Genomic DNA, 14,135 nt, shown 5'->3' with positions numbered 1-14,135 from the left:
TAGGAGTTGGGGTGACCATGGCCATGCCCAAGTTACACATGCACATAGCAGGTGAGCAAACACATGGATGTTCATGCACACATAGGAGATTCCCTGACGAGCGTGAACAGAGGCACATGTACACCCCCACCGTCACTCCACACATTTGTGCACACACACTTATCACCAGGACAAAAGTGCTCAGCACATTTTATCACAGATCCCAAATTGAGGGAGGCTATTCAGGATGGGGGAAAGGGAAGATAATGAGACAAAGAGAGAACTGAAACTGAAATGTCCTACCCTGTCAGCAGTAAGCGTGGTATAAGAAATGGGTCTTGAATAGACAGACAGACAGACAGACTCCTGTCAAAATGTCCCAAGGGCCTCTCCTTCTCTGGCTGGTGATGCAGTTCGGGTGGATTTATCTGGGTAAGTGTTCTGGAACCTTCCCCTATAAGGGCTCGTGTTACCCAGGTGTTCACCATGAGATTGATCTGGGAGCTTTTGGGTTAGGGTAACTTGTGCTTATGTTGAAAATGACAATTTAAGAGAAGACAGAGGTAAATGGGGATAAGAACTGTCACCTTCAGGAGCTATGTATCAGTTAGAGTCAGAGCAATTTGTTCTAGTAAGAACCCTTGCTATAATTCTTATTATTCTCTTTATTATGGGAGTGTTGTTTGCTTTTCGTTTTGTTTTGATTTGCTGGGGAAGGGCTTCAAGGTTTCTTTCCTGCACATTGTTTCCAGGTTTTGAATGATGTAATGCACCACTTAGCTTTGGCCAGTGACACCCTTTGCACCCCGGGGTTTTCTGCAGACACTTGCCTGAGCTAAGGTTGCTTCCCTGTCATTAGCATTGACACTGAATTGCTCTGCCTCTTCCATGTGTGAAGTGAGGGACCCTAGTGAGAACTCTGACTATCTATGATTCCAGGATTAGACAATATCTAATGGCGCTACTGTTTTGAAAGTCTGCGTTTATTCGGGTATGAATTTTAAATACGTCCTGTAGGAGAGAACACCTTTGTTCCAAGGAAAATCACTGTGTTCCCTCTCTCCCTCAAGACCACATTGTGCTATTCTTTCTGTCTCTTTCTTTCCTCTCCAAGAAACTCCAAGCAACCTCTGGTCTCCACTAGTCAGCCTTTTCCTATCCACCCTGTAGACTGAATTCTGGTCTAGGTGCTTCTGCTGAGTTCTCCTCCACCTGCAGGAGTTCCTGCATCAGAGAACTTGTCACCCAAAGTAACTGCTCTCTTCACTTTTTCTGGTGCAGACGCTTTGTAGGCTCAGAGAGGGCAGGACAGGTTGATTTATTTCTTGTATCCGAGGACCTGGTTCCATGCTTGATGCATAAAAGACTGTCAAAGAATAGTCTAATGAAGTCTCTGTCACTTTGACATGTCATTTTGGGTTCGGTGTGAGCATTCCCTTTTTTAATGTAAGAAAATGATGGTCTGACTATCACTATTTTTTTTTTTACTTGTCTTTATGTTGCCCTGGTAGCTTGAAGTTTGGAGAGTTTTGTTATGTTGAAATTTGATGGAGTGATATCCACGTGTCCTGCTTCAGATAGGTCAAGAATGGGCTTCTCCCATCTTGTTTGAAGGAAATAGCACCTGATAAACTGTATTTTTTTTTAACATGCCTTTTCTAAAATGGTCAACTTAGAGGAGAGTGACTCCACAGAATTACCAAGGATCAAAACTGGATGTGCACCTAAGGGGTACCTAATGAAACCCTGCACTCTGTAAACGGTGAAACCAAGCCCTGGATTGGGAAAGGGACATCAGCTGGAGAAGAAACCTAGCTGGCCCCAGAACCTTGGTTATACCCAACCTGGTAATTCCACAGAGGGGAAACTGATTCGATTCCAGTATTTCCTTATCAGGATACTTTTACAGCTGAAGGAAAAATTCTTGTCCCATTTCCAAATCCCAATGTGCTTGGTTACTTCTACTTGTGCTTAATTAATTTCATATGGCATTTGATATTTCATGTCATGTGAACCTTAGACATCTTCCTGAGGTGAGTGCTTCCTCTTTGTCCTTTTTTTTTTTTTTTAGTTGTAGTTGGACACAGTACCTTTATTTTACTTATTTATTTTTATGTGGAGCTGAGGCTCGAACCCCCCCAGCGCCTCGCACGTGCTAAGTGAGTGCTCTACCACTGAGCCCCAGCCCCAGCCCCTCCTCTTTGTCTTATGATGATGATCACTGTGGCTTTTCTGCAAGAAGGCAAAAGCAGTAAGTGGCAGATGAGGTTACAACGTGACGCTGAAGGGTGTTTTCTACCACACCTCGCAGAATGCTTCCTTTTTTCAAATATTGATTTTTTATCAGATGAGTAATATAGAAACTCCCTTACTGGAAAACTAAAAATATTGTAGTGCTAAAATCCCTTCTGATCAGTACACCCGGTTCCAGTCCCTTCCCTGTTACTGTGGAGGTAATTGATGTCATGAATTTGGTCTGTCCCACCACAGACTTCTCTATATCTCAGCCCATAAGAAATGCAAACTGTTCCATTTATTTATTAAAAATGTTTTATATTTTATGTCTTCTTTTGAAATTGGCCCTCTCCATACATTAAAATAGCTTGAAATTTTCATGCAATTCATATAGGACTTTCTAACACTATTAATCTACTTAGACTTCCTGCAAACTAAGAATGCTGCCATTCAGCCATTCCACACACATTCACAGACTGCAAAAAAAAAAAAATGATTTGACAATAAGCATCCTTATGCATACATGTTTCTGTAGGGTGGATAACAAATATGAAACTGTCTAGCATAGCTAGGACTTGCATGTATTGAATATTAATAGAAACTACCAGTGTGTCCCCACCGTATAGCTCCGCAGGTTCACACCCTCATTTTATTCCAGTTTGCTGTAGAAGGCTGAGTCCTTCCCTTCATTCCCCCAGTGTCTGGGAGCCCCGTTTACTCACATGCTGGCCAAGAGTTGATTTTGTATGTTCTAAATTTTTGCCAGTATAATGGGTAAAATTAATTGGTTGCTCCAATTTTCTCCCATCTTTGCCAGTTTTTCTATTGGGTCTTTTGTTATTATGTAATAGGATGCCTCCTTTAATATCATAATGTTTTAAAAAATAAAAGAATCGCCAGTAGAATATATATATATAGTACTGAGGATCCTAGGGGTGCTTAACCAGTGAGCCACATTCCTTTCCCTTTTTTATATTTTATTTAGAGACAGGGTCTCCCTGAGTTGCTAAGTACCTCGCTAAGTTGCTGATGTTGGCTTTGAATTTGTGATCCTCCTGCCTCAGCCTCCCAAGCTGCTGGGATTACAGGTGTGCACCAGGGTGCCCAGCACATTTTTTAATTCATTTACCAAATAGTCATAGGAACAAATTCATAATTCAGTGGTATTCATTTCAGGCATGTATGTTTTACATTGCTAACACTGTGGGGAGTGAAGACAATGTACTTCTTAGTTTTTTTCCTGGCTTTATGGGGATAAATGGACTTCCCGGTACACCTCCATAATCTGCAAGGCCTTTCCACTGTGGAAAAGTGAAGAGACTGAATCAAGGAAGATTGAAAGCTGGTCCAAACTTGGAATGCGCTTCCATTGTTAAGAGCCAACTGTGGAAAGTTCAGGAACATATAGTTTTACTTACCACCTGGGGGACTCTTGGGCTTCAGGATCACCATCTCCTAAGGAGGAAGACCTGGATGTTCCTGAGACAGGAGGAACATGACTCTATTTACCATGTTACACAACTCAGCCAATCAGCTCCTTGAGTTAGTGAATAGAGAGTCCCATGGGAGGGTACCTTGGAGAAAATAATTAGCAGAAATCCAGATACTGGAAAAGGTACAGGATGTTATTTTAAGGTTTTGAGAGATATATCCTCCTGAGCTATCACTTCAACAGAATCTAGCAAGGGTGTGGGTTTTAGAAAAATTGATCATGGTCAATTGAACCAATGGGTTTGACATGTGCAGTAGTGAAAATGTTTCATGGATTCCCAGAGATGGAGGTAATCATAGAAGAACTTCCCTGGTGAAGAAGAACTTCTCAAACACTGGCTGAACAGCCAACTGTAGCAGAACAACCCGCAGAACCTGATTAATGTACCCATCCATAGGCCTCAGGGAGGCTGACTCTGATTTCAGCAATAAATTTATGTATTTTTAACAAGGTCCCCAGGTCATGCCCATGAGAATCAAGGTTAGGAAATACTGATGTTTCATTTTAGAAACAGTGTACCATTCCATCTCACATAGCTTCCATGGTAAACGCAAACCTCCAGAATTTTTATATGTCACAGCTGCCATTTTCTTTTCTTTTCACATTTTTATTGGTGCATTTATTGTACACAATGATGGGATTTGTTGTTACATATTCCTACATGCACACAATATAACAATATAATTTGGCCAATATCACTTCCCAGCAGACAGCTGCCCTTTTAGATAATTCTGTGGCCCTTTCTAGCTCTAATATTTAAAAAGCACTAAGTGAGATAAGCTTGGCATGAGAAGCCAAATACTCTATGATCTCACTTACAGGTGAAATCTAGCAACAGAATAGAAGGGAAGATGGGGAAAGGAGAGATGTTGATTAAAAGGTCTAAAATTTAGTTAAGACTGGGACAATAAGTTTTAGTGATCTATATCACTGCATGGTTTTCCCAGTTAAAAATAATAATGTATATTTCAAACTTGCTGAAGGACTTAATGTTCTCACCACAAAAAAAAAAGATACATTGGTGAAGTGATGAACATGTTAATTAGCTTGAAACTTTCTACAGTATATAAATAGATCAAAACATCATATATACCCCCTAAATGAACACACTTATTATTTATCTATTAAAAATGAGTAAGTAAACATCTATGAATTCCTCTTAACTTCATATTCTGTAACATTAAAGAAATGGTCTAGAGAAGCAATTTCCATTTCCAACACTGAGAGGCGAGAAGGATAATGGAATACAGTTTAACAGCTCATCTTCCTGTCATGGTGCAGTCTGGGTTGGGAGACTCATTTGAGGCATTTGAATCAGTAGTACATGATATTGGCTTATTGAGGTTTTGGATTAGTTTGCATAAGACAGTGAAATTGGGTTATAGGGTCTGAGCTTTGATTTGAGAATTTATTGGTTTACTGAATGGTAGTCAAGATCAGAGTGTTTAAATCGGTAGAAAGCTCTCACTGCCAAGATTAGTTTATAGACTCAGGTGGTCGACCATCTCTACTGGGGGTGAACTTGTGTGGAGTTAGGAGCTCCCGGGTGCTGAAGGGCACATCAAAATTTTATGCTAAAGAAACCTGCTGGGCACACTAGTGCAGGCCTGTAATTACAGCTGCTTGCAAGGTCGGGGTAGGAAGATGGCAAGTTCAAGGCCAACCTTAGTGATTTAGCAAGACCCTCTCTCGAAATAAAAAATAAAAATAAAAATGGCTGGCAGTGGTAGAGTACCCTGTGTTGAATCCCCAGAACTGCAAAAACAAAACAAAACAATAAACAAGAACACAGACTATAATTCTTTGCATCTTCCTGGAAGCATCTATTTGCAGGAAAGCTGTGTTGCATGTCCGAGAGATTTGAGTCATGTGCAGCTTAATGTTTTCATTTTTCCCTTGCAGTACCAACTGCATCAGAGGATACCGTGACATCGTTTTTGGGTCAGTCAGTGACTTTGCCCTGTTTATATTTGTCCTGGTCTCAGGACAGAAACAGCATGTGCTGGGGCAAAGGCCACTGTCCCAATTCTAAATGCAGCCAGGCGCTTCTCCACACGGACGGATCTAGAGTGCTCTCTAGTGCGTCTGAAAAATATAGGCTTCTGGGGAACATCCAGAGAGGTCATGTTTCCTTGACCATCTCCAACACCAATGAAGAGGACAGTGGGGTGTACTGCTGCCGCATAGAGGTGCCAGGCTGGTTCAATGACGTGAAGAAGCATGTTCACTTGGTGCTGAGTAGAGGTGAGCACATGCAGACGGGCTTGTTTCTGGGGAAGGGGAAATTCAGTGACTAATGGGTGTATGGTCAGATTGGTATAACTGTGACCAATATATCCACAAGAACAACTTAGAGGAGGAAAAGTTAATTTGGGTTCATGGTTTCAGAGGTTCAGTCCATGCTGAGCTGACTCATTGCTCTGGGCCTGAGGTTAGCAGAACATCGTGGCAGAAAGGCCCGCCGGAGGGAAGCAGTCAGGACTTGGCACCAGGAAGCAGAGAGAAAAGGTTAGAGGGGAGAGTGCTCAGCTCAGCAGGGACAAAACACCAACCCTAAAGGAACACCCTCAGTGACCTAGTTCTTCCATCCATACCCTACCTGACCACCATTACCATCCAATTAATCCGAATCAATGGAGAAATCCACATAATCTAATAATTTCACCTCTGAACATTCTTGCATCCTACACATGAGCTTTTGGGGACACCTCATATCTAAGACATAACCGTGGGTGATAGATTCACTGGTGGTAGTGAAGAGGCTGTATTTGCCTAGATGGTAATTGGAAAGATTAGACTTGAAGTGCTAAGCCATGATATGAAGCAGGAAAGGAAACTCAAACCAAGTTTGACAAGACAGCCTCAGAAATGAATGAGGTTGAAGGTGGGGAGACAGAAGAGAAAGAATTAATTGCGGAGTCAAACTGATGAGGGCAGCTGCTACTTACTTAGGGGGTTGTCTGCTAACAGAAATTTGGGCACAGTGTTTTCGGATCTCCCAATTTTTATATGGATTGTGTTGATTTTTGCATATTTTTTTCCATAATTTTTCCAAATAATAATTAAATACATACCATGTGAACTAAATAAAATGTGTTCACGAGTAAGCTTTAGCCTATTAGCAAATGGTTTGTGACTTCGGACAGAGGGAAAAGGACTGGGGATCTGGAGACAGAGTAGTTTTTAGGCATATGTTTTTTCTGTTGCCATCAGTGGCTTCTGATAAAATTTGGAAAGCAGGGATTCCTAAAGATCTGAGCTATGTAGAACAGGCTGTTTAGAGCCTCTGGTTAAATTATGCTATCAATAACCCACTTTAGTGCTTGTCCACCATGTAGATTCTCAAAGTGAGGTGTGTATTATGCCTGCATCCACATCAACTGGAAGATTCTTGGGCTCTATTCCTAACAGATCTGTACCTTGGAAGGCAGGATCTGGATATGTTTCATATTATTTTTCCTCCACATTTTTAACTGGTACATTATAGCTGTACACAATGATGGGATTTGTTGTTACATATTCCTACAAGCACACAATATAACAATGCAGTTTGGCCAATATCACTCCCCAGCACTTTCCCCTTCTCTCCCCTTTTCCCACTCACTGGTTGTTTTTGTCTACTGATCTTCCTTTTATTTTAATGAGACCTCCCCCCACACCCCCCCCCTTTTTCCTCTCTAGCCTCCACATTTGAGAGAAAATATATGACTCTCGACCTTCTTTGACTCATTTGACTTAACATAATGGTCTCAAGTTCCATTCATTTTCTTGCATAATTTCATTCATCTTTATGGCTGAATAAAATTCCATTGTGTATATATGCTATGTTTTCTTTATCCAGTCACCCATTAATAGATACTTAGGCTGGTTCCACAGTTTGGCCATTGTGAATTATGCTGCTATAAACATGAGTATGCATGGATCACCATAGTATGGTGGCTATAATTCTTTAGGTTAGATACAGAGGAGTGGTATATGGCTGAATCATATGGTGGTTCTATGCCTAGTCTTTTAAGGAACCTTCACATTGTGGATATCTATATTATTGAATCTCTCCATTGACTATGAAACACTCTAAAATTTGGGAACAACTAAAAAGAATGCTTTAAATTAGAAAACTTTCATACATATCGATATATTTTTCTTTTATGAGATGGAGGGTATTCTAATTTTGCAGAAGAAAATCTGCAATTTTGTTGAATTTTGTTGAAGTTAAATGACTCTGACCCAAGTCTTCTCTTGTCTTGTCCGGTATAACTAGCTATTATTTTATAAAATAGTAATTGACTTTCATACTCTCCAGGGTCACTTCCAAGTTCATTTGGAACAAATAGTACATTTTTGCCTCATTAAAGTCTAGGGAAATTTGACATATTCTAGAGAAGATGAGATGCATTGAATAAACTATAGATAATGAACTCAAATTTAGATGCTTATGGAATGCCTAATGTTGGCATGAACCAATCTTTGATATCTGAAGTAAACTACATTCTCATCAAAAGTTGGACACTTTGGTGCATTTTGGATGCATTAGTTCATTCATGCATTCATGAAATGCTTTTGGAGTACCTATGATGTGCCAGGCACTGTGAGGGGTATTAGATTCACAGAGGAGAACAAGATAAATGCTGGGATTTTCTCCTGATGCTTACAATCTAGTAGAAGTAGACCTTGAACAATAAAAATCAAACAAACAATAATAATCAAGTAATTAAATTTATAGAATTTTTGAAATGCCACAAATGCTGTGGAGGTGAAGTAGGAGAGCACAATACAGAGAGTCCTAGAGTAGTTATTGCAGAATCTGAATATCATATCCACAGAAGGGACCTTTTAGTTGAGCCCTCCTTTTATTTGGGTTGGGGTGCTGGGGATTGAACTCAGGGGCACTTGACCACTGAGCCACATCCCCTGCCCTATTTTGTATTTTAGTTGGTGACAGGGTCTCACTGAATTGCTTAGGACATTGCTAAGTTGCTGAGGCTGGCTTTGAACTCACAATCCTCCTGCCTCAGCCTCCCCTGAGCCCTCCTTTGAAAGAGGAGTCAGCCTGGTGCATAGATAGTGACAAGGAGAGAACAGGATGCAGCACACACAAAAGTTCCTATGGCTCGAAGGTCAGTGAAGAAAGTCCTGTTGGCTGGAAAAAGTGAGAAGAGGAGGCTGGAGCCATGCAATTGGAGCCTGGGCAGACCAAAGCGTGGGGCTGGGTTTTTGGTCCCGAAGGACCCCCATCTACGTTCTAAGCAGGGAAAGGCATGATCAGATCTGTCATTTAAAAAGATGACTGTAGCCAGTATGTGAAGAATAGATTGGAAGGGAAAGGAATGGAGAAACCCAACATTAGTGAGCATTCCAGCGGCCCAGGCCCGTGGACCTGGTGAGGGTGATAGAAGTGGAGAGAAATGGACAGGCCCCCCGTACCTTTGTGTCATTTCCTTTCCTCCACTCCTCCATCTCTGCTTGGTGCCAGACACGTCTTGTATTGGTTACAGCCCCAACAACCACCAGGAAAATGACCACCTTGCCCCCAACCACCACCCCTCACATGACGACAACCACAGCGGCGGTGCCTCCAACAACAGCCGTGACGACCCCTGACCTCACAACCAGAGCACCGCTTCAGACGAGGGCCACCTCGGGCTTCACAACGTCCACCACGTGCCCCCTGACAACAATGACCTCCCTCTCGGAGGTGGCCACGAGTCTTCTGACCACCGGGCCTTCTACGGAAGGGCCTGACCTCACCACAGGTAGATGGCAGAACTGGGCCCCTGTTCCCTTCCGCTGGTGAGAGGTGCCCGGATTTCCTTAGAATCAGGTGATCACTGGGATCACAGCCCGAGAACCTTCTCTTGGGTCTCTATGGGGGTGTGTATGCACGTGTTTGTGTTCGTGGTCAGGGCCTGTCATCACAGATACCACGTGCCGGTGGCTTAAACAGGAGAACACATTTACTCACAGCTCTGTGGTCTCGGAGTCCAAGGCTCAGGTGTCAGCCAGGTTGGTTTCCTGTCAGTCCTCTTTGGTTTGTAGATGCTTGTCTTTTCCCTGGGTCCTCATATGGTCTTTCCTCTGTCTGTTCTTCTGTGAGACCAATCATATTGGATCAGGTTCCATCCCTAGGATCTCCTTTGGCCTTAATTACCACTTCAAGGGCTTAACTCAACATGCAGTCATATTCTGCAGTCCTGAGGGTTGTCATGTCACCATGAATATGAATGGGGGGGGGGGGCGACAGGCAGCCATCAAGCAGAGAGCACTTGTGTGTGTGGATATTATTTCACTAAACTGTTCCTTTATTGTTTCATATTTTCTTTTTCTGTGTCTTTTCCTTTGTGTTTTTTGGACAAGTCAGCTTCCTGTGCTCTCCCTTTGACCTACCAGGAGTCTTGCTTCCTAAAGAACCAGGAAAGTTTATTTGAAGTCAGACTCCAGTGCTATCCTTTTAGGGCGAAGTCTCTGATTGGTTGAGGAAATGTTTTTAAAATAGGTCAACTAGTTCTATCCTGGTTTCTCTATATTTCCCCTGAATTTTTCTTGACCCTGCTCCTTTGTAACTCTCAAAAGTGACTAACTCCATTGCTTGGTGGGGTTTGTTTAAGCTTCCTCCACATTTCAACCCTGATTCTGAGGTGAGACTATTGGAAAACAACCACGAGGCAGCATTTAGCAGCCTCAGTCAGGCTCAGATAATTCCAGTGGATTTCCAATATTGAATTGGCCGATTCTAGGATTCTCTGAGTCGTCATCGAAATCCATAAACTCTAAATTATTAATCAATTTTGCATTTTTTTTTCAAATTCCTTTAAGCTTTAAAATAACCATCTTAAAACATCTTAGTTTCTTTTCTTTTAGTCTCAAAATTACCTTCCATCTTTCAGGAAAGCTGGACATACAGAGAAACCACAAAGGGGACTGTTAAAAAAAAGGGGGGGGGAGGGCTTGTAGGTCTTGGCCCTTCCTAACCCCCCTCCCAGGCCCCTCCCTTGCCCCACTAGGGCTCTCCCAGACCCCTCCCACCTCTCCCCAACTCCCTCTCCAGGCACTTCCCTGGCTCCTCCCCATCTCTGAATACTACCACCTACCACAAGTACCGTTCACACTGTTTTTTTTTTTTAACTGCCTTTTATCAAACTTTTTTCTCTCCCAGAATCAGCAACTTTTCGTGGTTCCAGCACGTCTTGGAAAAGCATCAAGGCAACTTCTGCATACACTGCCTCGTCTATGGCCAAAGGTGAGCGGACCCTCACTGTATCTTTCCTCACCTCTCGGATTAGGGAGAAACACTGAGTAAAGGTGATGTGGAGGTGGGGCATGGTGGCCTAGGCCTGTAATCCCAGCAACTCTGAAGGTTGAGGTAGGAGGATCGCAAGTTCGAGGCCAGTCTCAGCATCTTGTGAGGTCCTAAGCAATTTAGTGAGACCTGTTGCAAAACAAAAAATAAAAAGGCCTGGGAATGTGGATCAGTGATCAAGCAGCCCTGGGTCAATCCCTGGTACTGAAAAAAAAAAAGTGTTGAAACAGAAGACTACAGATGACCTTGAGGCCCTGAGGCATTTGTGCCCTGAAGTCCACCTGGGACAAGTTGGCATCAGAGCAGCTTTTGTGGTTTGCTAAAGGTAGCAGGTGGCCTCTCTAGCATGTGGTACTCTTCTTTCTCATCCTCATTCCAAGGACTTTAGTTTTCTTTGTTGAAACTCAGTGGGATGCTTGTTTAGTCTTCTCCCTTTGTTCTTCCAAAGAGTCTGAAACTCGGGTTCTTAGGACTACATCCCAGGGAACACAGAAAAAGAGTGACTCAGGGGAAACTGGTGATTCCGTGACTCCTCTTCAACCAGGTGAGGGAGCAGTGTGCTTGTGATTGGTTTGTCTTTGGCCATGGGAACAATCTGCCACATGACTGCGTGTCTTAGGATTCTGCTGATTCTGATCCACTGGGGCCTATTCCATATCCTCCTGTGAACTGGGATCAAAGTGAAACCCTTCACAAGCCTCAGAGCGGGTGGGGTGGCTTCTGCCCTCCCCTGCTCATTTCCAAAGCCCCTCTGTTGAACTCCATGTCTTCTTTAGCAACTTCAGACTTGAAGCCCGGAATAGTGGTAGGAAAATCACAGCTCATCTGTCAAACCGTTACTTATTTATTTTAAATCACACAAACGTTACACTAATGCACATAAAGACAGAAATGAAATTCTCCTTGATTCATTGTCCTCAATCCCAGCCTCTCCACTTCCCCAAGATAATCACTGTTAATTGAAGATGGTCATTCCAGATCTTTTTTTCATTCCCTTATATGTGTGTGTGTGAGTGTGTGTGTGTGTGTGTGTGTGTGTGTGTGTGTGTTTTAAACCATCATATCATATACAATAAGGTACTGCATGTTATATGATGCATATGATATTTGAGTAAATATCATTATTTACTTAATGATGTATATTGGACCACTTATTTTTTTCAGTTCATTTAGAGACCAGTATCATTATGTTGAATTGCACTAAAATAGGTCATACCATGGGTACTCATAATATCTATTGCCTATTGAATGGTATTTCAGTTGCTCCAAAGTTTTTCTATTATAAATGATGCTGCTGTGAACATCCTTGAATATGCATGCTTCCTTCGGCAATTATGCAAGCATTTCTCTAGGTAGATTTGGTGACCAAGCAGTAAAAATGCTAGATTGAAAAAAAAAATGTGCTCTTTTCAATTTAACAGCTATTACAAAATTGTCCTTGAGAAAGGCTGTGCTGATTTATTTTCCCACCCACAGAATATCTGCTTTCCCATATCCTCCTTATGCTTGATATGACCATTTTATTTTTTTCAATCTCCTGAGAACATGTCATCTTGTTCTTTTCCTGTTTTGATTAACAGAGAGTTTGAGCATCTATGTCAATCAGAAAACAGCCATCCCTTAACTCAAAGGAGGCAATGTAATAGCACTCACAGGGCTCAGAAGATGGGAGTGGGGGAAGGGGAAGACAGGAGTGCGTGGAAGCAGGGGGAAGTTTTGCAATGAGACTACAAATTAAGATGCAACGTGAGTGTGATCTGATGTTGAGAAGTTTTGGCTTGCATCAACTCATACAGTGTGAAGATCTGGAATGGAAGTTGATAGCTAGAGGGAAACTGGGAGACAAGATCCAAACCCTCTTTGTTCAGGGTTGAAGTGAAGTTGGGGAACTACTTTTTGCAAAGGTAGTGGAGGGTCAGGATAGTGTCCCCAAACTACTATTCTCTATTCCATTTTAAACATTAGACTATTTTACACAGAATTACAAGGGAATAATCTCTTTTCTTATTTTCTATTCTATCCTGATAATATTAATTTCACTCCTTATGGACCAAATCCTAGGACAGAGGGAGCCCTTGCTGCAATGTCCATAGGTTAAAGCTGAAGAGGGGCTTGCCACAAGGCCAGTGGCAAGCTTCATTTAATAGCTCTTAGTAGATGCCCAGAGAGCTGTTTTATCTAAATTTCCCAAGGTCAATAGTTTTCAGGTACCAGAACCAGGAAGTCTAGCTCTGATTGCTTTTTTTGGGGGTGGTGGTGGTGAGGAAGAGTACTAGGGATTGAACTCAGGGGCACTCAACCACTGAGCCACATCCTCAGCCCTATTTTGTGTTTTATTTAGAGACAGGGTCTCACTGAGTTGCTTAATGTCTCGCTTTTGCTGAGACTGGCTTTGAACTCATGATCCTCCTGCCTCAGCCTCACAAACCTCTGGGATTACAGGCATGTGCCACTGGGCCCAGCTGATTACATGTTCTTAAATATGACTTGACTTACCTGGGCTTCCAGTCTGAAATAAAAGGTCATGATTTTTTTTTCATTTATCACCCTATTCTTCCCATTTTTTTTATTACAATGAAACACAGCATATTTGCAGTCACCACCTATTGAGGACTTAACTGTATATTAGGCGATGATTGAAAAGTTTTTATGTCCATGTTTGTACTTAAATTTCACAGTGATCATCCAGCAGGTACAGCTATGATCCTCATTTTACAGGTAAAGAAATGAAAGATAATAGAATTTATTAAAGAAGCCAATAGTTTCTTTTATTAAAGAAGCCAATACTTTTTTCCCCACTGTACATTTTATTTGTATTATCTCTTATTTTTCATGAATTCCTATGAGGTAAGTAGAGTTATCCCCTCTGTTTTAGAGTCCACGAAGATGAATAACTTGTCCAGTTGATGGCAAGCCTCGATTTAACCCATGTCTTTCCAACTCTAAGGCTACTCTGACAATCCCATGCTGCTTCCTTCTGATCTCCCCTTTGGAGCCTCTTATAGAATAAGGGTTCTTCTTTGTTTTAGTGAAAATGCTTTAACCCAATTTAGAGGGCCTGCATGTCTCTGGGTCCTCCCCAACTCCCATTCTGGCTAATTGTCTCTAATTCCCTCCCCATTTCTTCACATT

At 42.0% G+C, this 14,135-nt stretch overlaps 1 protein-coding gene across 2 annotated transcripts in view; it reads left to right on the top strand.

Annotated features, from left to right (window-relative positions):
- The first annotated feature begins 301 nt into the window (after positions 1-301).
- The window catches only part of Timd4 (T cell immunoglobulin and mucin domain containing 4), a 33,744-nt gene continuing 19,910 nt past the window's right edge, over positions 302-14,135 (top strand). The window contains exons 1-5 of one of the 2 annotated variants that reach the window (XM_021726499.3): positions 302-411; positions 5,609-5,950; positions 9,202-9,459; positions 10,860-10,943; positions 11,452-11,547. In XM_021726499.3, coding sequence (XP_021582174.2) covers positions 354-411; positions 5,609-5,950; positions 9,202-9,459; positions 10,860-10,943; positions 11,452-11,547 — 838 coding nt within the window. In that variant the 5' untranslated portion in view covers positions 302-353. The remainder of the gene's footprint in view (positions 412-5,608; positions 5,951-9,201; positions 9,460-10,859; positions 10,944-11,451; positions 11,548-14,135) is intronic. The other variant, XM_078051566.1, reaches the window with a different exon arrangement.

Source organism: Ictidomys tridecemlineatus, chromosome 1, assembly GCF_052094955.1.
Source record: "Ictidomys tridecemlineatus isolate mIctTri1 chromosome 1, mIctTri1.hap1, whole genome shotgun sequence".
NCBI classification, from domain to species: Eukaryota; Metazoa; Chordata; class Mammalia; order Rodentia; family Sciuridae; genus Ictidomys; species Ictidomys tridecemlineatus.
The sequence above is the reverse complement of the archived record's forward strand: the minus strand, read 5'-3'. Positions and strand labels throughout refer to the sequence as shown.